Source organism: Rhincodon typus, chromosome 11, assembly GCF_021869965.1.
Source record: "Rhincodon typus isolate 14 chromosome 11, sRhiTyp1.1, whole genome shotgun sequence".
NCBI lineage: Eukaryota > Metazoa > Chordata > Chondrichthyes > Orectolobiformes > Rhincodontidae > Rhincodon > Rhincodon typus.
Genome location: NC_063342.1, coordinates 234,538 through 258,080, shown reverse-complemented (window position 1 = coordinate 258,080; position 23,543 = coordinate 234,538). Strand labels below are relative to the sequence as shown.

General features: G+C 43.1%; 1 protein-coding gene across 1 annotated transcript in view; it reads right to left on the bottom strand.

Annotated features, from left to right (window-relative positions):
* Nucleotides 1-2,286: 2,286 nt before the first annotated feature.
* LOC109928214 (ubiquitin-associated and SH3 domain-containing protein A) overlaps nucleotides 2,287-23,543 on the bottom strand; it is a 138,368-nt gene continuing 117,111 nt past the window's right edge. The window contains exon 14 of the mRNA XM_048603146.1: nucleotides 2,287-2,758. Coding sequence (XP_048459103.1) covers nucleotides 2,624-2,758 — 135 coding nt within the window. The 3' untranslated portion in view covers nucleotides 2,287-2,623. The remainder of the gene's footprint in view (nucleotides 2,759-23,543) is intronic.

The window sequence follows — 23,543 nt, the reverse complement described above, 5'->3', positions numbered from 1 at the left end:
GAAGGGTCCAGGCCTGAAACATCAGCCTTCCTGCTCCTCTGATGCTGCTTGGCCTGCTGTGTTCATCCAGCTCTACACCTTGTTATGCTGAAATCCTTCTATATCACCCTGTCTACATGTGACTCCGTTTTTAGGGAACTTTGAATCTGTACCCGCAGATTTCTTTTTTCTATAATGCTCCCCAGGGCCCTACCATTGGTGGTGTAAGTCCTGCTCTGATTTGCCTTACCAAAATGCAACACCTTGCATTCATCTAAATTAAACTCTGTTTGCCATTCCTCAGCCCACTGGCCCAATTGATCAGGTTTTGCTGCATTGCCAGATAATCTTCTTCACGTCTACCATACCACTAATTTTGATGTCATCCGCAAACTTACTAAACAGACCACCTAAATTCTCATCCAAATCATTTGTATAAATGATGAATAACAATGGACCCAACACTGATCTCTGTGGCACACTGCGTGACAGGGCTATGATTGCTGCTTTTGTTTCCAGTGTCCAGGTCTATTTTTTGTCAGATCAGATCTCAGGGATTTATCTACCTTTACGCATTTTAAGATCACCAGCACCTCCTATTCTGTAATGTGGTCCATCTGATTTCATTCCTTTCTTCCTTTTTAAGCAATTAATTCAACTGTGTGTCTTGCTAGGCCATTTCAAAGGGCACTTCTGAGTCAACATGTTGCTGTGGTCTGAGGCTCTGGTCAAGAAAAAGGAGGTCAAGTATAGGCCTCTGGGATCAACTGAATTCCTTGAGGAAGGGGTGTAGGAGTACACTTAAGAAGGAAATAAGGAGGGCAAAAAAGGGGAATGAGATAGCTTTGCTAGATAAGGTAAAAGAAAATCTAAACCATCTAAAATCTACAAGTACATTAAGGACAAAAGAGTAGAGAGAGATTAGGGCCCCTTATTGATCAACAAGGTTGTCTATGTGTGGAGCCACAGAAGATGAGTGAACCCCTGAACAAATATTTCTTGTCAGTATTTACTGTGGAGAAAGACATGGAAGCTAGGGAATTTGGGTAAGTAACTAGTGATGTCTTGAAAAATATCCACATTACAGAAGAGGAGGTGCCGGCGATCTTAAAATGCATAAAGGTAGATAAAAATTTAAATGTTACAATTGAATTAGTATTGACTGCCATTTGAGGAAAAGAGTTCCAAATCTCCATTATTGTTTGTGTGTAGAAGTGCTTTCTAACATATTTCCTGAATGGTTTGGCCCTAATCCTTAGACTCTACCATCTGGTTCTAGAATCTTCAACCAGTGGAAATAGTTTATCTTTATCTACCCAGTCTTTCCCTGTTAATATCCTGAAAACATCGACTAGATCACCCCTTAATCTTCTAAATTCCGGACAATAAAGGTCTAATTTGTGTAATATGTCCTCATAATGTAACCTCTGAAGTTCAGGTATCATCCCTATAAACTGGCATAGAATTCTTCCAGGGCCGAAACATCCTTCCCGAGGTCTGGTGCCCAGATCTGCTCACAGCACTCTTAAGTGGGGTCGAAGTAGGGTTTTGTATAACTTCAGAATAATGTTTGCATCTTTCTACTCTGGCCCTTTAGATATAAAGAGAAGCATCCATAAGTTGCCTTGACTATTTTCTGCGTCTGTTCATGGCATTTTAAAGAGCTATGCATTTGGAGCCCTAAATCTCATTGGGCATCCACTGTATTTAACTTTGTGCCTTCTTAAAAAAAAAATACCCTGATCTATTCTTTTTTAGGTATGAAAGGGTTAACCTCACAGTTGCTTGTATTATAATCATCTGCCACAGTTTTGCCCATTTACCCAATCTATCAATATCCTGTTGTAATTTTATGCTATTGTCAACACAGTAAACAATGATGCCCAATTTTGTATCGCCAGCAAATTTGGATATTTGACTTTTTAATGCCCTTATTCAAATTATTAATGAATGTTGTGAATAATTGAGGCCCCAACAGGCATCACTGAGGGACACCACTAATCGTGTCCTGCTAATTTGAGTACTTACCCATTACACCAACTCTGTTTCTTGCCACCCAACTAATTTCCTATCCATGTCAGTAATTTGTGCTCAATTCTGCAGGCTTAGCTAAGGGCGTAAACATTCGTATAAACATTAATTCTTGGGAAGATGGTGTTGTCCTATGATGAGAGATTAGTAAAACAGACTTCTCCTCGCTTGAGTTAAAAAGAATACAAGGTGATCTCATTGAAACCTTTAAGATTCTCAGGAACCTGAAAGGTCTGGATGCCAAGAAATTCTTGCTTCCAATTTAAAACCTCAAATTCATGAAATAATTTCAGGACAAGAATAATTTAAGATTGAAATCAGAAATAATTTTGTCATTTGTGATGTTGACAGCTCTTGGAATTCTCTACCTCAGAGCACTATAGATGCTCAGTCATAGAGTGAATTCAAGACTAATTAGACTTTAGAATCAAGTCTAGGTAGAATCAAGTGTTCAGAGTGAATGGACAAGCAGGTTCAACACTGAATAATCTACTCCTATTTCTCATACTCGTTCAGAGTTATAACTAAATTAGACTTCAGTTATCAAACTATTTGCCAATTACATGTGAAGATTAATTCAATGGTAAGAAATTATGCATTCACTGTAATGTCCTTAAATTTGTATGGTGTCTTTCCAACTAAAAGCTGCGTTGGGTCCATGAGTCAGTGTCCTGATGGGGGGTTCAATCATTTGCCACTTCTTTGTTTCTTTGACTTCTTCACAGCAGCACAATCCAAGAGCAGGAACCTGCAACAAAAATGCAATTGCAGAGTCATGGAGATGTGCAGCATAGAAACAAATGCTTTGGCCCAGCTTGTCCATGCCAGCCACACATCTTAAATTTATCTAGTCCCATTTGTCAGCTTTTGGCCCATATCCCTCTAAACCCTCCCCATTCATTTATCCATTCAGATGCCTTTTCAATGTTCTAATTGTACCAGCATCCACGACTTCCTCTTGCAGCTCATTTCATACATGCACTACCCTCTGCGTGAAAAAGTTTCCCCATCCCTTTTAAATCTTGCCCCTCTCACCTTAAACCTATGCCCTCTAGTTTTGGACTGCCGTACCCTGTGAAAAAAACCTTGGACATTCACCCTATCCATGCCCCTCATGATTTTATAAACCCCTATAAGGTCACTCCGCAGCCTCCGATGCCCCAGGGAAAATAGCTCCAGCCTATTCACCCTCTCCCTATAGCTCAAAATCTCCAAACCTGGCAACATCCTTGTAAATCTTTACTGAACTCTTTCAAGTTTTACAACATGTTTCCTATTGCAGGGGAGACCAAATCATACATAACATGCTCTTGAAAAAAGCACTTTACATTCAAAATGCCATTAAATATACCTGCTAAATCTTCTTTAACCAGCTAATCTAATATAAATGAAAGATCTTACTTCATTCACACTCTTGCACATTATTCCAGCTAAACCTGTTCCAATGACTTTGTTCTTGCTACTTGCACACTTTTCATCTTGTTTCAGCATTTCGTTGGAAAACTCCACACTTCAACCGACTGAATTTTAATGTTTTCTAATTTACTATAAGTTTACTAAGCAATTACAATATAAAACTAAGAGATCATTTAAAAACAAGGATAGTGTATAACTTTGAAATGGGAATTAATTATATGTCTGCTTTCTCTCGGCTTTGTATATGTTGCTAAGTTCTTTTTAAACTCGTACCAAAAGCTAAGAGGTCTAATTGCTGGTTGGTTTCTTTTAATCCTTGTGCACCTGAGTTGTTTTAAGAAAAACTTAATGACTTCATTTGGACACATTTTTGTTTATCTGCCAAGTGCTAACAATGCCAATGGAGAGATTCGAGTCGTTGGTGAATCCTCCAGGCCTGGAGCTGGGAAGTGTGGAAGACAGGATGGTGACAGGCAGGAACTGCCACCTTTTCAACCTTGCCCTAATAATGTTTTGGATGGGAAGTCCTTATCTCAACCTTCTGCCCTACTGCCAATAAAGACCCTCTTAATGACTATTTCTGTGCCACTTATCTGTGTGATTATCTCATCTCCAGACATGAAATCAGATAGTCGGTCTACCCAACTGGTTAACCAGTGTGGCTAAGCTGTCAGTTTCAGGGATTCATCAATCAGCATTAATATGTGCACAACCAGCAAACTAGCACAGGGGTTGAGGGAGGGGGTGGTGTAATCATTGACAGCTGCTCTTCTGCTTCTGGCAGCACCTGCCCGCCTCTTTCCACAGCTCCCTCCCAACCTTAGAAATACCCCCAGGTAATACTTAGCTTTCCTGTTGGTAATAATTAAAGGATTACGGGCACTGTTTTTCAAACAGTAAACACAGCCTCTGCTGTGCCATTGCTGAATTCCTGAACTGTGGATTCTCTGATTGTTTGGCAGCACCAGGCAGGTGGGCTTCCTGTCTGTGGTTCTAATTCCAATAGGAAATTTACCAATTGTCAATCAGCTACCTGATTTCCAGAAGCTTGAGAGGACTTTCTCACCTTCGTAGATACTTCATGGAAATTCTCCCGCTTTCAGACCAATCCAAAAATGGAAAATTCTGGCCTTACTTTTACCAAATCCAAAGTACAAATCCCAAGACTCGGCTCTTGGGAAAGACTTAGAACTTAAAATAAAAGCATTAATGAAAGCATTCAAATACAAGATGTAATTTAATGGATGAATTTACTCATTTTGTGAAATTTATCAGGATTCAAAGGAAGGTGTAAAGGGGGCTTATGATAAATATAAAATTCATAATTTAGCAAAGAGAGAAGTAGAATTGAAAAAGAAAATCCTGGTGGTAGAGAGAGAGTATGAGAATAAATTGGCAATTTCAAAGGTAATACCAAAATATTTTGTAAACATTAAACAATAAAAGGCGAGTCAAAGAAAAGGTGGAATAGATTTAGAGACTAAAAGGAGAGCTTCCAGAAAAGCGAGCATGGTTAAGTTACAAAGTGAATGCTTTACTTTTTACCTCACTAAAGAAATTGGAATCACTAAAGAGGGAGGTAATAAAGAAATTGGATAGGATACAAACAGAGGAGTTATTTAAAATGTTCAAGTGGAAAGGTCTTGTGGTGCTGTTCATCTAGTATTGCTAGATTACTGGAGCATGGAAGGAAATCAGTGTTGGGACTGCAGTTGTTAACAATTTACATAGATAGCCAAAACCTTCCAGTCCTGAAAAATAGGAGTGGTGACAAAGGATTGGAACATTTCACATTTTCAACAAAAAAGGATAAACCTTGCAATTAAACCAGTCAAACTAATGTTGAGGGTGGGGAAACTTAGTAATCTGGAACAAAAATAATTGTTACTGAAGAAACATTGGTTAACAAATAAGTCAGTAAGAATTTACTAAAAACTAATCCTGTTTGAAGTAGCAAAGTTTTGAGGGTAGTGCAGTTTGATTTGCATATGGACTTCCAAAAATTGTTTGACAAAGTGTCATAATTGGCTTGTTGGAAATGTTGACACCTGCATGTATGATTAATTGGGCAGTGGTAGCATGGAAAAAATAATTGAGTCAAGGAAATGTGATGAATGTTATTTTTCAGTCATAGCAAAAGAGGATAGAAACACGTGAATAGGAGGAGATCCTGAATCCTCACAAGTCTGATCCACAATTCAATCTTATCTTGACCCAGACCCATTAATGCTTTAGGTTAACAAAAATCATTAATTTTAATTTCAAAATTATCAATTGATCAATTGTTATTTACAAAGAGAGTTCCAAACCTGATCACCCTTTTTGTGTGGAAATATTGCCTAATTTCAAGGTTGTATCCCCAAGTCCTAGATTCTCCCATCAAAAAGGTTTCTTTGTGCCTACTCCATCTGTTTGAACATAAGAACATAAGAAATAGGAGCAAGAGTCGACCATCTGGCCTTTTGAACCTGCTCTGCCATTCATAAACATCATGACTGATTACTTTATGGATTCAGATCTACTTACCCACTCACCAACATCCTTCATTCTTTTACTGTTCAACAATCTATACATCTGTGACTTAAAAACATTCAATGAAGTAGCCTCAACTGCTTCACTGGGTAGGGAATTCCACAGATTCACAATACTTTGGAAAAAGAAATTCCTCCTCAACTCAGTCCTAAATCTTTTCCCCCTTATTTTGAAGCTATATCCCCTAGGTCTAGTTTCACCCGCCAGTGGAAACGACCACCCTGCTTCTACCTTATCTATTTATAATTTTATATGTTTCTATAAGATCTCCCCTCATTCTTCTAAATTCCAGTGAGTATAGTCCCAGTCTACTCAATCTCTCCTCATAAACAAACCCTCTCAACTCTGGAATTAACCTAGTGAACCTCTTCTGCACCCCCTCCAATGCCAGTACATCCTTCCTCAAGTAAGGAGACCAAAACTGTACACAGTACTCCAGGTGTGGCCTCACCAGCACCCTATACAACTGCAGCATATCCTCCCTGTTTTTAAACTCCATCCCTCTAGCAGTGAAGGACAATATTCCATTCTCCTTCTTAGTTACCCACTGCACCTGCAATCCAACTTTTTGTGACTCATGCACAAGGACACCCAGGTCCCTCTGCCCAACAACATGCTGCAATTATTCACCATTTAAATAATAGTTCATTTTGCTGTTATTCCTACTGAAATGGATGATCTCATATTTACCAACATTGTACTCCATCTGCCAGACCCTTGCCCACTCACTTAACCTATCTATATCCCTCTGCAGACTTTCAGTATCCTCTGCACACTTTGATCTACCACTCATCTTAGTGTCACACGCGAACCTTGACACATCACTTGGTCCCCAGCTGTAAATTATCTATGTAAATTGTAATCACTTGCACTCCTAACACTGATCCCTGAGCCACACTACTGGCCACTGATCACAAACTAGAAAAACATCCATTTACCCCCACTCTTTGCTTCTGTTAGTTAACTAATCTTCTGCCCATGCTAATACTTTACCTGTAACACTGTACACCTTTATCTTATGCAGCAGCTTTTTGTGCGGCACTTTGTCGAATGCCTTCTGGAAATCCAGATCCCCATTGCCCACCGTGCTTGTAATGTCGTCAAAGAATTGCAGTAAATTAGTTAAACACGACCTGCTTTTCATGAACACATGCTGTGTCTGCCTGATGGGACAATTTCTATACAGATGTCTCGCTATTTCTTCCTTGATTATAGATTCAAGCATTTTCTCCGCTGCAGAAGTTTGGCTCATGGGCCTATAGTTATCTGCCTTTTGTCTACCTCCTTTTTTAAACAATGGTGTTACATCTGCTATTTTCCAATCTGCTGGAACTGTCCCAGAGTCCAGTGAATTTTTGTAAATTACCATGAGCGCATTTGCTATATTCCCCGCCATCTCTTTTTTACCCTGGGATGCATTCCATCAGGGCCAGGAAACTTGTCTACCTTTAGCCCCATTAGCTTACCCAACACTATCTCTTTAGTGATAATGATCATTTCTAGGCCCTCACCTGCCATTGCCTCCTTGTCATTAATTATTGGCACATTGTTTGTGTCTTCCACTGTGCAGACTGACACAAAATATCTGTTTAATGACTCGGTTATTTCCCATTTCCCAGTATTAAATCCCCCTTCTCATCCTCTAAAGGACCAATATTTACCTTAGACATGCTTTTGTTTTACATCGTTGTAGAAACTGTGCTTTGTTTTTATATTTTGAGCTAGTTTAATCTCATAATCCATTTTACCTTTCTTTATAAGTTTGTGCATGGCTTTCTGTTCACCTTAAGTATTTCCCAATCCCATTGTTTCCCTTAATCTTTGCCAATTTCTGTGCATTAGCTTTCAATTTGATACTCTCCTTTACTAAATTAGTTATCCATTGCTGATTTTCCCTTTTCCTACAGTCCTTCCTTTTCACTGGTATATACTTCTGCTGAGCTGTGTGAAAAATCGCTTTGAAAGTCCTCCACTGTTCCTCAATTGTCTGATCATATAGTCTTTGCTCCCAATCTACCTCAGCCAACTCCTCCCTCATCCCATTTTAGTCTCCTTTCTTTAAGCACAAGACACTGCAATTGGATTTTACTTTCTTGCCCTCCATTTGTATTTTAAATTCAACCATACTATGATTGCTCCTTCCAAGAGGATCCCTAACTATGAGATCATTAATTATTCCTGTATTATTACACAGGACCAGATCTAGGATAGCTTGCTCCCTCATCAGTTCCATGATGTACTGTTTGAGAAAACTGTCATGGATACATTCTGTGAACTCCTCCTCAAAGCTGCCTTGACCAATTTAGTTTGACCAATCAATATGTAGATTAAAATCCCACATGATAATTGGTGTACTATTTTTATAAGCATTAATTATTTCTTTGTTTATTGCCCACCCCAACATCATGTTATTATTTGGTGGCCTATCGACTACACCTATCAGTGACTTTCTCCCCTTACTATTTCTAATTTCCACCGACATTGATTCAACCTTTTTCTCCATAGAACCTATATCATGTCTCACTACCGCCCTGATGTTGTACTTAATAACATAGCGACACCACCTCCTGTCTGTCCATCCGAATAGTCTGATACCCCTGGACATTTAACTTACAGTTGTAACCATCCTGTAACCGTGTTTTGGTAGTGGCCACTAAATCATACCCATTCGCAATGATTGTGCTGTCAATTCATTTACCTTGTTTTGAATGCTGTGAATTGTTATGCAAGTTTTTATACCTTTTTTTATGGTAATAACGCCACCAGAGGAACCTTTGTTTTCAAACATTCTCACTTTTTCTGTCACTACCTGGTTTCCACTCTCTTAGTGCGACACTGCTCAGCTGCTTCCTGCTTTTGATCTACTATTTTGATTCACTTTTTCCTTAAGTCCTCACCCACTCCAGCTAACTCAGAGCCTCCCCTTAGGTTCCCATCCCCCTGCTAGAACATAGAACATAGAATATTACAGCGCAGTACAGGCCCTTTGGCCCTCGATGTTGCGCCGACCTGTGAAACCAATCTGAAGCCCACCTAACCTACACTATTCCATTATCATCCATATGTTTATCCAATGACCATTTAAATGCCCTTAAAGTTGGCGAGTCTAGTACTTTTGCAGGCAGGGCATTTCACGCCCTTACTACTCTCTGAGTAAAGAACCTACCTCTGACATCTGTCCTATATCTATCACCCCTCAATTTAAAGCTATGTCCTCTCGTGCTCGCCGTCACCATCCGAGGAAAAAGGCTCCCACTATCCACCCTATCTAATCCACTGATCATCTTGTATGTCTCTATTAAGTCACCTCTTAACCTTCTTCTCTCTAACGAAAACAGCCTCAAGTCCCTCAGCCTTTCCTCATAAGACCTTCCCTCCATACCAGGCAACATCCTGGTAAATCTCCTCTGCACCCTTTCCAATGCTTCCACATCCTTCCTATTATGCGGCAACCAGAACTGTACGCAATACTCCAAGTGCAGCCGCACCAGAGTTTTGTACAGCTGCAACATGACCTCATGGCTCCGAAACGCAATCTCTCTACCAATAAAACCTAACACACCGTACGCCTTCTTAACAATGCTATCAACCTGGGTGGCAACTTTCAGTGATCTATGCACATGGACACTGAGATCTCTCTGCTCATCCACACTACCAAGAATCTTACCATTAGCCCAGTAGTCTGTATTCCTGTTACTCCTTCCAAAGTGAATCACCTCACACTTTTCTGCATTAAACTCCATTTGCCACCTCTCAGCCCAGCTCTGCAGCTTATCTATGTCCCTCTGTAACCTGCAACATCCTTCCACACTATCCACAACTCCACCGACTTTAGTGTCATCCGCAAATTTACTAACCCATCCTTCTACGCCCTCATCCAGGTCATTTATAAAAATGACAAACAGCAGTGGCCCCAAAACAGATCCTTGCGGTACACCACTAGTAACTGAACTCCAGGATGAACATTTCCCATCAACCACCACCCTCTGTCTTCTTACAGCTAGCCAATTTCTGATCCAAACCGCTAAATCACCCTCAATCTCATGCCTCCGTATTTTCTGCAATAGCCTACCATGGGGAACCTTATCAAACGCTTTACTGAAATCCATATACACCACATCAACCGCTTTACCCTCATCCACCTGTGTGGTCACCTTCTCGAAGAACTTTGCTAACCTCGATTAAGGTCCATCCAATGGACCTAGCTGCAATAATATTGGTCCCATCACTATTTGGGTGAAGACTGTCCCCCTTGAACAGGATCCACCTTCCCCAGAAATGGTCCCAGTTATTCAGAAATCTAAAGCCCTCCCTCTTACACCACTTCCCCAGCCACATATTAAACTGCCTTATATGCCAATTCCTAGCCTCACTAGCATGTGGCACAGGTAGTAATCCAGAGATTACTACCTTTGAGGTCCTGGCTTTCAATCTGGATCCTAACTCCCTAAATTCAGTCTTCAGACCTCATCCCTATTCTTACCTATGTCATTGGTACCAACTTGTACCACAGCCACTGGCTGGTTCTCCTTCCCCGTACCCCCAACCCCAGTGCTCCACAGCCGCTCAGTAACCTGCAGGAGCCTTGCACTAGGGAGACAACACACCATCCTGTTGTCACTGGAGCAGCTACAAAAGCACCTCTCCATTCCCCTCTGTTTACTTTGGTAACCTTAAAATTTTGATCAAATCCCACCTTAAACCTTTCATCATCACTGCACCAATCTTGATCCTGTCTGATCGTCTACCTTCAGCACCATATCCTGTGTTACCCCATTTCCCACAAAATGACCAGTCACTGAATCTTATCAGTCTCTGTCTTGAACATACTGAGTTCCTGCAGCTCTCTGAGGCAGAGAATTGCAAAAATTCAATACCTTCTGAGTGAAGAAATTCCTTTCATTCTCAGTCCTAAATGGTTTTCCCCTTATGCTGTGACTGTTTCCCCTGGCTCTAGATCCCCCGGAAACATTCCTTCTGCATCTACTCTGTTGTTTTTAAGAATTTTATAAGTTCTTTGTAATTTCCTCTCATTTTATTAAACTCTAGAATATACAGATCATGTCTCAAAGATGGTGCTGTCCTGTCATCCTCGGAATTAATATAATTGGAAAAAAAAGTGGGGTTTTATGAGAATGCATTGCAATATCATGAATGATTAGATTGATGATGTATCCTGGAACATATGTTCCTAGAGTGTATTCAGGGCACTTTCTTAGAACAGCACATTTTTGAGCCAACCAGAGAACAGGCTACTTTCGACCTGGTAATGTGCATTGATAAATTATTAACTCATGGCCCCATAGTGATAGTAGATTATAGCTCATCTAGGCAACAGTGATCATAACATGATAGATTTTCATTTTCGAGGGTGAATGTAGGGGTCTAAGATTATTACGAGGGTATGAGGATAGAGTCAGCTCAAATGAACTGGAAAAATAGATTAAAATACAACTTAGAGAAGAAATTGAAGACATTTAGTTCTCAGCAAAAATGTCCTTCATTGAGAAATGAAAGACACTGAGAAGAATACACCATTAGCTTAATAAGGAAGTTAAGTCAGAATCACATTGAAAGAAAACATGGACAACACTCAATAGTATGTCAAAAGGCTGGACACATTTTGAAATTAGCAAAATAGGGAAAATTTAATGTGTGAGAGAAAGCTAACATTTTTGAACTGAGGCACTAAAATTATAGTTGTGGTCCCTCAGAGGGTAAACAGGGAATTTATAACAGGAAAAAATGAAATAGTGCAAGCATCAAACAGATAGCTTGCGTCCATTTTCTTTGCAGACGATAAAAAAACGAATCCTGTGAAATCAGGAGGTAAGAAGGAGGGAGTGATTTAAAACATTCAAAATCACTGGCAAAAAGACACTGGAAAAGTGTCAGAACTAAAAGCAAGACGTTTCCTGGATTAGATGGTCCACATCCTGAAGTATTAAAATAAGTCACCACTGAGTTAATAGATGCATTAGTTTTGATTTTCCAAACTTCCCTAGATTGGGATATGTAACAACTTGCATTAAAGTTGTAATGTGGTGACCAGATTGAACGCAATATTCTAAGTGTGGCCTAACCAAAGTCTTATAAAGCAGCAACATCACATCCTGACTCCTGTACTCAATACCAATAAAGGCAAGCATGCCATTCTTTACCACCTGAGCTACTTCCATAGCCACTTTCAGGGAGCTATGGACTTGAACCCCAAGATCCCTCTGTACATCAATGCTATTTGGGGTCCTGCCATTAACTATATACTTTTCCTTAACATTTGACCTCCCAAAGTGCAGCACTTCACACTTGCCTGGATGAACTCCATCTGCCATTTCTCTGCCCATATCTGTAACTGATCTATATTCTGCTGTATCCTTTGACAATCTTCTACAGTATCTACTACTCCACCGATCTTTGTGTCATAGAGTCATAGAAATATACAGCATGGAAACAGACCCCTCGGTCCAACTTGTCCGTGCCAACTAAATAGCCTAAATTAATCTAGTCCCATTTGCCAGCATTTGGCCCATATCCCTCTAAATCCTTCCAAATCATTTACCTATCCAGATGTCTTTTAAATGTTGTAATTGTACCAGTCTCCATCACTTCCCCGGCAGCTCATTCCATACTCGCATCATTGTCTGCATGAAAATGTTGCCCCTTATGTCCCGTTTTAATCTTTACCCACTCACCTTAAACTTGTGCCCTCTAGTTTTGGACTCCCCTAACCTTGGGAAGAGATTGAAACTATTTACCCTCTCCATGCGCCTCATGATTTTAAAACTTCTATAAGGGTCACCCCTCAGCCTCCGACACTCCAGGGAAAATAGCCTCAGCCTATTCAGCCCCTCCTTCTAGCTCAAACCCTCCAACCCTGGCAACATCTTTCTAAATCTTTTCTGAACCCTTTCAAGTTTCACAACATCTTTCCTATATTAGGGAGACCAGAATTTCATGCAGTATTCCAAAAGTAGCCTAACCAATATCCTGTCAACACACTGTGGAGCTGAAGGAACTCAGCAGGTCAGGTAACATGAGAGAAGCAGGAAAGTTGATGTTGAGTTTACACCCTTCATTAGCACTCAATAACCAAATCCTGTACAGCTACAACATGACCTCCCAACTCCTGTGCTCAATCGTTAGAGACAAAAAAAAACTGCAGATGCTGGAATCCAAGGTAGACAAACAGGAGGCTGGAAGAACGCAGCAAGCCAGGCAGCATCTGGAGGAAAGGAGCAGTCAATGTTTTGGGAATAACCCTGAAGAACGTTTCTGAAGAAGGGTCCTGACCCGAAATGTCGACTTTCCTGACCCTCTGATGCTGCCTGGCCTGCTTGAGTTGGATAGGAAACTTGTTGACAGAGAAAAAACAAAGAGTAGGAATTAATGGGTCCTTTTCAAATTGGCAGGCAGTAACTAATGGGGTGCCACAGGGATCGGTGCTGGGATCCCAGCTATTCACAATATATATTAATGATTTGGATGAAGGAACAACTTGTAACATCTCAGAATTTGCAAATGATACCAAGTTGGGTGAGAGGGTGAACTGTGATGAGGATGCAGAGATCCTTCAGCATGATCTGGACAGGTTGGGTGAGTGGGAAAATCAATGGCAGATGCAGCATAATTTGGATAAATGTGAGGTGATTCACTTCAGAAGCAAAAGCAAGATGGCAGACTACTACCTGAATGGCTGTAAATTGGGAGAGGGGAGTGTGCAGCAGGACCTGGGCATCCTTGTGCACCAGTCGCTGAAGATAAGCATGCAGGTGCAGCAGGCTGTAAAGAAGGCAAACGGTATGTTGGCCTTCACTGCGAGAGATTTTGAGTACAGGAGCAGGGATGTGTTGTTGCAGTTATACAGGGCCTTGGTGACACCACACCTGGAATATTGTGAACAGTTTTGGTCTCCTTTTCTGAGGAAGGATGCTGTTGCTCTCGAGGGACTGCAGCGAAGGTTTACCAGGCTGATTCCGGTGAGGGTGGGACTGGCGTATGAGGAGAGATTGACCACGTTAGGATTGTTTTCGTTGAAGTTGAGATGAATGAGGGGGCAATCTCAGAGGCTCATAAAATTCTAACAGGACTGGACAGGGCAGATACAGGGAGGATGTTCCTGATGGTGGGTTCCCAGGGGTCACAGTATGAGGATTCAGGGAAGACCATTTAGGATGGAGATGAGGAGGCATTTCTTCACCCAGAGTGGTGAGCCTGTGGAATTCATTACCACAGGAAGTAGTTGACGCCAAAACATTGAATGTATTCAAGAGATGACGAGATATAGCACTTGCTCCATTTTTGCAGCAGCAGCGGGAGCAGTGAGAACGAGGACCAGGGGGCTGACGTGAAGGTAAGTGAATCGTTTAAAAGCTTACCTTGTGGGATCAGCGGCCTCCATTTTTGCAGCAGCAGCGGGAGCAGTGAGAGCGAGGACCAGGGGGCTGCCGTGAAGGTAAGTTAATCGTTTAAAAACTTACCTCCTGAATAGGCAGAGCCCACGCTGAGCAGGAGCGGACACGGGATGGCTGAGTAAGTGAGGTAATGTATTTGGGTGGTTGCTTTACCCGAAACACTACTTAGGTAGTGTCTCCTACCCATCCTCCTCCTCTAACAAAAAAAAAGGTTCTGAGCGCCGATTTGGTAAGGTTACTAGTTTTTTTTCAGAATTCAGAACAGTGGGAATGGATGTTAGGGCAGTTGCATGCTCCTCCTGTAGAATGTGGGAGGTAAGGGTCACCACTAGTGTCCCCACTGACTTCATCTGCGGGAAGTGCACCCAACTCCAGCTCCTCGGAAACCGCGTTAGGGAACTGGAGCTGGTGCTGGATGAACTTCGGATCATTCAGGAGGCTGAGGGGGTAATTGAGAGGAGTTACAGGGAGGTAGTCACACCTCAGGTACAGGAAAAAGGTAGATGGGTTACAGTCAGGGGATGGAAAGGGAACAGGCAGACAGTGCAGGGATCCCCTGTGGCTGTTCCTCTCAACAAGTATACCGTTTTGGATACTGTTGGGGGGGGATGACTTACCAGGGGTAAGCCATGGGGTACAGGTCTCTGGCACAGAGTCTGTCCCTGTTGCTCAGAAGGGAAGGGGGGTGGGGAGGAGAGCATTAGTCATTGGGGCCTCCATATTTACGGGGACAGATAGGAGATTCTGTGGGAACGAGAGAGACTTGCGGTTGGTGTGTTGCCTCCCAGGTGCCAGGGTCCGTGACGTCTCGGATCATGTTTTCGGGATCCTTAAGGGGGAGGGGGAGCAGCCCCAAGTCGTGGTCCACATAGGCACCAACGACATAGGTAGGAAAAGGGATGGGGATGTAAGGCAGAAATTCAAGGAGCCAGGGTGGAAGCTGAGAGATAGAACAAACAGAGTTGTTATCTCTGGTTTGTTACCCGTGCCACATGCTAGCGAGGCGAGGAATAGGGAGAGAGAGCAGTTAAACATGTGGCCACAGGGATGGTGCAGGAGGGAGGGATTCAGATACCTGGATAATTGGGGCTCATTCTGGGATAGGAGGGACCTCTACAAATGGGATGGTCTACACCTGAACCAGAGGGGTACCAATATCCTGGGGGGGAAATTTGCTAATGCTCTTCGGGAAGGTTTAAACTAATTCAGCAGGGGGATGGGAACCTGAATTGTAGCTCCAGCGTACAGGAGGTTGAGAGTAGTGAGGTCATGAATAAGGTTTCAAGGTCGCAGGAGTGTACTGGCAGGCAGGAAGATGGTTTGAAGTGTGTCTACTTCAACGCCAGGAGCATCTGGAATGAGGTGGGTGAACTTGCAGCATGGGTTGGTACCTGGGACTTTGATGTTGTGGCCATTTCGGAGACATGGATAGAGCAGGGACAGGAATGGTTGTTGCAGCTTCCAGGGTTTAGATGTTTCAGTAAGATCAGGAAGGTGGTAAAAGAGGGGGAGGTGTGGCATTGTTAGTCAAGGACAGTATTACGCTGGCAGAAAGGACGTTTGATGAGGACTCATCTACCGAGGTAGTATGGGCTGAGGTTAGAAACAGGAAAGGAGAGGTCACCCTGTTGGGAGTTTTCTATAGGCCTCCAAAAAGTTCCAGAGATGTAGAGGAAATGATTGCAAATATGATTCTGGATAGGAGCGAAAGTAACAGGGTAGTTGTTATGGGGGACTTTAACTTTCCAAATATTGACTGGAAACACTATAGTTCGAGTACTTTAGATGGGTCAGTTTTTGTCCAATGTGTGCAGGAGGGTTTCCTGACACAGTATGTAGATAGGCCAACAAGAGGCGAGGCCACATTGGATTTGGTACTGGGTAATGAAACAGGCCCGGGTGTTAGATTTGGAGGTAGGTGAGCACTTTGGTGATAGTGACCATAATTCGGTTAAGTTTACTTTAGCAATGGAAAGGGATAGGTATATACCGCAGGGCAAGAGTTATAGCTGGGGGAAAGGCAATTATGAGGAGATTAGGCAAGATTTAGGATGCATAGGATGGAGCAGGAAACTGCAGGGGCTGGGCACAATTGAAATGTGGAGCTTGTTCAAGGAACAGCTACTGTGTGTCCTTGATAAGTATGTACCTGTCAGGCAGGGAGGAAATGGTCGAGCGAGGGAACCATGGTTTACTAAAGAAGTTGAATCTCTTGTCAAGAGGAAGAAGGAGGCTTATGTAAAGATGAGGCGTGAAGGCTCAGTTAGGGCGCTTGAGAGTTACAAGTTAGCCAGGAAGGACCTAAAGAGAGAGCTAAGAAGAGCCAGGAGGGGACATGAGAAGTCTTTAGCAGGTAGGATCAAGGAAAACCCTAAAGCTTTCTATAGGTATGTCAGGAATAAAAGAATGACTAGAGTAAGATTGGGGCTGGTCAAGGACAGTAGTGTGAAGTTGTGCGTGGAGTCCGAAGAGATAGGAGAGGTGCTAAATGAATATTTTTCATCAGTATTCACACAAGAAAAAGACAATATTGTCGAGGAGAATACTGAGATACAAACTATTAGACTAGACGGGATTGAGGTTCATAAGGAGAAGGTGTTAGCAATTCTGAAAACTGTGAAAATAGATAAGTCCCCTGGGCCGGATGGGATTTATCCTAGGATTCTCTGGGAAGCTAGGGAGGAGATTGCAGAGCCTTTGGCTTTGATCTTTATGTCGTCATTGTCTACAGGAATAGTGCCAGAAGACTGGAGGATAGCAAATGTTGTCCCCTTGTTCAAGAAGGGGAGTAGAGACAACCCTGGTAATTATAGACCAGTGAGCCTTACTTTGGTTGTGGGTAAAGTGTTGGAAAGGATTATAAGAGATAGGATTTATAATAATCTAGAAAGGAATAATTTGATTAGGGATAGTCAACATGGTTTTGTGAAGGATAGGTCGAGCTTCACAAACCTTATTGAGTTCTTTGAGAAGGTGACCAAATAGGTGGATGAGGGTAAAGCGGTTGATGTGGTTTATATGGACTTCAGTAAAGCATTTGATAAGGTTCCCCATGGTAGGCGATTGCAGAAAATATGGAGGCATGGGATTGAGGGTGATTAAGCGGTTTGGATCAGAAATTGGCTAGCTGTAAGAAGACAGAGGGTGGTGGTTGATGGGAAATGTTCATCCTGGAGTTCAGTTACTCGTGGTGTACCGCAAGGATCTGTTTTGGGGCCACTGCTGTTTGTCATTTTTATAAATGACCTGATGAGGGCGTAGAAGGATGGGTTAGTAAATTTGCGGATGAGACGAAAGTCGGTGGAGTTGTGAATAGTGCGGAAGGATGTTGCAGGTTACAGAGGGACATAGATAAGCTGCAGAGCTGGGCTGAGAGGTGGCAAATGGAGTTTAATGCAGAAAAGTGTGAGGTGATTCACTTTGGAAGGAGTAACAGGAATACAGAGTACTGGGCTAATGGTAAGATTCTTGGTAGTGTGGATGAGCAGAGAGATCTCGGTGTCCATGTGCATAGATCACTGAAAGTTGCCACCCAGGCTGATAGCGTTGTTAAGAAGGCATACGGTGTGTTAGGTTTTATTGGTAGAGGGATTGAGTTTCGGAGCCATGAGGTCATGTTGCAGCTGTATAAAACTCTGGTGCGGCCGCACTTGGAGTATTGTGTACAGTTCTGGTTTGCCGCATAATAGGAAGGATGTGGAAGCATTGGAAAGGGTGCAGAGGAGATTTACCAGGATGTTGCCTGGTATGGAGGGAAGGTCTTATGAGGAAAGGCTGAGGGACTTGAGGCTGTTTTCGTTAGAGAGAAGAAGGTTAAGAGGTGATTTAATAGAGACATACAAGATGATCAGAGGATTAGATAGGGTGGACAGCGAGAGCCTTTTTCCTCGGATGGTGATGGCCAGCATGAGGGGACATAGCTTTAAATTGAGGGGTGATAGATATAGGACAGATGTCAGAGGTAGGCTGTTTACTCAGAGAGTAGTAAGGGCGTGGAATGCCCTGCCTACAATAGTAGTAGACTCACCAACTTTAAGGGCATTTAAATGGTCATTGGATAAACATTTGGATGGTAATGGAATAGTGTAGGTTAGATGGGCTTCAGATTGATTTCACAGGTCGGCGCAACATTGAGGGCCGAAGGGCCTGTACTGCGCTGTAATGTTCTATGTTCTATGGAGCGAATGGGATTAAAGGTTATGGGGAGAAAGCACGATGAGGCTATTGAGTTGAACAATCAGCCATGATCATGATGAATGGTTTAGCGGACTGAATGGCCTCCTTCTGCTCCTATGTAAACCAAACTCTATTGACCACTCCTCAGCCCTTCGACCCACCTGATCAATGTCCTATTATTTTAGTCACACCATCTGCAAACTTTCTATCGCCCTCATCTCCATTTGCATCCAAGTTGTTTACATATATATATATTAATAACAGCAGAGGTCCCACTACCACTAGCCATGGACCTGCAGCCTCAAAAACACCCTTACACCATTACCCTCTGCCTTCTATGGGCAAGTCAGTCGTGAAACCAAGCAGCCAAGTCACCGTGGATCCCATGCATCTTAATCTTCTGGATGAGCCTCCCGTGAGGCACCTTGTTTAAAGCCTTATTAAAATCCATGTAGACAACACCCACTGCTCTACCCTGATCAATCACCTTTGTCACCTCCTTCAACAATTCAATCAAGTTAGTAAGACATGACATGCCTCGCATAATGCCATGCTGACTGTTTCGAGTTAGGCCATGCTTTTCCAGATGCTTATGAATTCTATGCCTAGAAATTCTCTCCAATAACTTCCCAACCATCCATGTGAAACTTACCGGTCTATAGTTTCCTGTATTATCCCTACTTCCCTCCTTGTACAGAGGAACAATATTAGCTACTTGCCAGTCCTCGAGGACCTCTCTACTGGCTAGCGAGGATACAAAGATCTTGGTCAAGGCCCACTAATCTCCTATCCTGCCTCACTCAATAACCTGGGGTAGATACCATCACGCCCTGGAGACCTATCCAAATTAATGCTCTTCAAGAGACCCAACACTACTTCATTCTGGATCTCAAAAATGCCCATGCTCCACACAAATCTCACTATGAACAAGAACAAAGAAAATTACAGCACAGGAACAGGCCCTTCGGCCCTCCAAGTCTGCGCCCATCCAGAACCTCTATCTAAACCTGTCGCCTATTTTCCAAGAATCTGTATCCCTCTGCTCCCTGCCCATTCATCTATCTGTCTAGATAAATCTTAAATGACGCTATCGTGCCCTCCTCTACCACCTCTGCTGGCAACGTGTTCCAGGCACCCACCACCCTCTGAGTAAAGAACTTTCCACGCATATCTCCCTTAAACTTTTCTCCTCTCACTTTGAAATCATAATGGCTAGTAATTGAGTCCCCCACTCTGGGAAAAAGCTTCTTGCTATCCACCCTGTCTATACCTCTCATGATTTTGTAGACCTCAATCAGGTCCCCCCTCAACCTCCGTTTTTCTAATGTAAATAATCCTAATCTACTCAACCTCTCTTCATAGCTAGCTCCCTCTATCCCAGGCAACATCCTGGTGAACCTCCTCTGCACCCTCTCCAAAGCATCCACATCCTTTTGGTAATGTGGCAACCAGAACTGTATACGCAGTATTCCAAATGTGGTCAAACCAAAGTCCTATACAACTCTAACATGATCTGCCAAATCTTGTACTCAATACCCTGTCCAATGAATGAAAGCATGCCATATGCCTTCTTGACCACTCTATCTACCAGCGTTGCCACCTTCAGGGTACAATGGACCTGAACACCCAGATCTCTCTGTGCATCAATTTTCCCCAGGGCTTTTCCATTTACCATATAGTTCGCTCTTGAATTGGATCTTCCAAAATGCATTACCTCCCATTTGCCTGGATTGAACTCCATCTGCCATTTCTCCGCCCAACTCTCCAATCTATCTATATTCTACTGCATTCTCTGACAGTCCCCTTCACTATCTGCTACTCCATCAGTCTTAGTGTCATCTGCAAACTTGCTAATCAGACCATCTATACCTTTCTCCAGACCATTTATGTATATCACAAACAACAGTGGTCCCAACACGGATCCCTGTGGAACACCACTGGTCACAGTTCTCCATTTTGAGAAACTCCCTTCCACTACAACTCTCTGTCTCCTCTTGCCCAGCCAGTTCTCTATCCATCTAGCTCGTACACCCTGGACCCCATGTGCCTTCACTTTCTCCATCAGCCTACCATGGGGAATCATATCAAACGCCTTACTGAAGTCCATGTATATGACATCTACAGCCCTTCCCTCATCTATCAACTTTGTCACTTCCTCAAAGAATTCTATCAAGTTGGTAAGACATGACCTTCCCTGAACAAAACCATGCTGCCAATCACTAATAAGCCCATTTTCTTCCAAATGTAAATAGATCCTATCTCTCAGTATCTGCTCCAGCAGCTTCCCCACCGCTGATGTCAGGCTCACCGGTCTATAATTACCTGGATTATCCTTGCTACCTTTCTTAAATAAGGGGACAACATTAGCAATTCTCCAGTCCTCCGAGAGCTCACCCATGCTGAAGGATGCTGCAAAGATATCTGTTAAGGTCCTAGCTATTTCCTCTCTCGCTTCCCTCACTAACCTGGGGTAGATCCCATCCGGACCTGGGGACTTGTCCACCCTAATACCTTTTCGAATACCCAACACATCCCCCCTCCTTATGCCGACTTGACCTAGAGGATTCAAACATCCATCCCTAACCTCAACATCCGTCATGTCCCTCTCCTCAGTGAATACCGACGCAAAGTACTCACTAAGAATCTCACTCATCTTCTCTGACTCCTCACGTAACTTCCCTCCTTTGTCCTTGAGTGGGCCAACCCTTTCTCCCGTTACCCTCTTGCTCCTTATGTATGAATAAAAGGCTTTGGGATTTTCCTTAACCCTGTTTGCTAAAGATATTTCATGACCTCTTTTAGCCCTCTTAATTCCTCGTTTCAGATTGGTCCTACTTTCCCCATGTTCTTCCAAAGCTTCGTCTGTTTTCAGTTGCCTAGACCTTATGTATGCTTCCTTTTTCCTCTTTGCTAGTCTCACAATTTCACCTGTCATCCATGGTTCCCTAATCTTGCCCTTTCTATCCCTCATTTTCACAGGGACATGTCTGTCCTGCACTCTAATCAACCTCTCTTTAAAAGCCTCCCACATATCAAATGTGGATTTATCCTCAAACAGCTGCTCCCAATCCACATTCCCCAGCTCCTGCCGAATTTTGCGATAGTTGGCGTTTCTCCTATTCAGCACTCTTCCTTTAGGACCACTCTTGTCTTTGTTCATCAGTATTCTAAAACTTATGGAATTGTGATCATAATTCTCAAAGTAATCCCCTATTGAAACTTCAACCACGTAGCCGAGCTCATTCCCCAACACCAGGTCCAGTATTGCGCCTTCCCGAGTTGGACTATTTACATACTGCTCTAGAAAACCCTCCTGGATGTTCCTTACAAATTCTGCTCCATCTAAACCTCTAACACTAAGTGAATCCCAGTCAATGTTGGGAAAATTAAAATCTCCCATCACCACCACCCTGTTGCTCCTAGATCTTTCCATAATCTGTCTACATATTTGTGCCTCTATCTCACGCTCGCAGTTGGGAGGCCTGTAGTACAGCCCCAACATTGTTACTGCACCCTTCCTATTTCTGAGCTCTGCCCATATTGCCTCACTGCTCGAGTTCTCCATAGTGCCCTCCTTCAGCACAGTTGTGATAACCTCTTTGATCAGTAATGCAACTCCTCCACCCTTTTACCTCCCTCTCTATCCTGCCTGAAGCATTTATATCCTGGGATATTTAGTTGCCAATCTTGCCCTTCCCTCAACCGAGTGTCAGTAATCGCAATAACATCATACTCCCAGGTCCTAATCCAAGCCCTAAGTTCATCTGCCTTACCTACTACACTTCTCGCATTAAAACAAATGCACCTCAAACCACCTGTCCCTCTGCGTTCATCATCTGCCGTCTGCCTACTCTTCCCCTTAGTCACACTGACTTCATTGATAGTAGGAACTGCAGATACTGGAGAATCTGAGACAACAAGACGGGCCCGAAACGTCAGCCTTCCTGCTCCTATGATGCTGCTTGGCCTGCTGTGTTCATCCAGCTCTACGCCTTGTTTACACTGACTTCATTATCTAGTTCCTTACAGGCTTTAGTTACTACCTCCTTACTGTCCACTAACCTCCTCATTTGGTTCCCATCCCCCTGCCACATTAGTTTAAACCCTCCCCAATAGCGTTAGCAAAAGCAGCCCCTCGGACATTGGTTCCAGTCCTGCCCAGGTGTAGACTGTCCTCCATATCCTTCTCCAGGGTGAATATCGACGCAAAGTACTCATTTAGGATTTCGCCCACATTTTCTGCCTCCAAACACAAGTTTCCTCCTTTATCCTTGAGTGGTCCTATCTTCTCCCCCGTTATCCTCATGTTTTTATTGTGTGTATAGAATGCCTTGGGATTCTCTTTAACCCCACTTGCCGAGGTCATTTCATGGCCCCTTCTTGCTTTCCTGATTCCCTGCTTGAGTGATGTTAATCTATTGTATCAGGCTCCTGATCCTGGCCTTCAATTTATCCTGTTAAAAAATGTTACAAGCTCTCAGGTAAAGAGAAGCAAGCAAAAAGTACCTCTTCCCACACCAACCCCTGCACTGAATTTCCACATTGCAACTAACCTCCCAAACGATGTATTCACTCGGGTGGTGTCTCAGTCTGAATGGGTGCTCTTCCTCTTGACTGTGTGAAGCTTCCTTATCCTGTCCACCTTCTCTCGTCATTTCAATCCTGCCACCACACTGCAAACCCTCCCCTCTTTCACTTACTTTCACCGTTTCTTCTCCACCACCCATCTTTCAGTCCCTTCACCCTTTGTACTCCTTTCTGCCTTCCCTCCCTCCTCCACCTTCTCTCTACTACCTCACCCCCCTCCCAGAATCACCTTCCTTATCCCCTCTTATCTGCTTCCATCGCCTTCAACCTTACCCCTTCGCTACAGCTCCACATTCATTCTGCTTACCCTTCCTCATCTATGTCCATCATCCCGACCTATTCCATCTCCCTTAGCCCCTCCAACTTCCTTACTGCCCCTACCTCCTCCACTTCCCTTTCTTTCCCACTCCC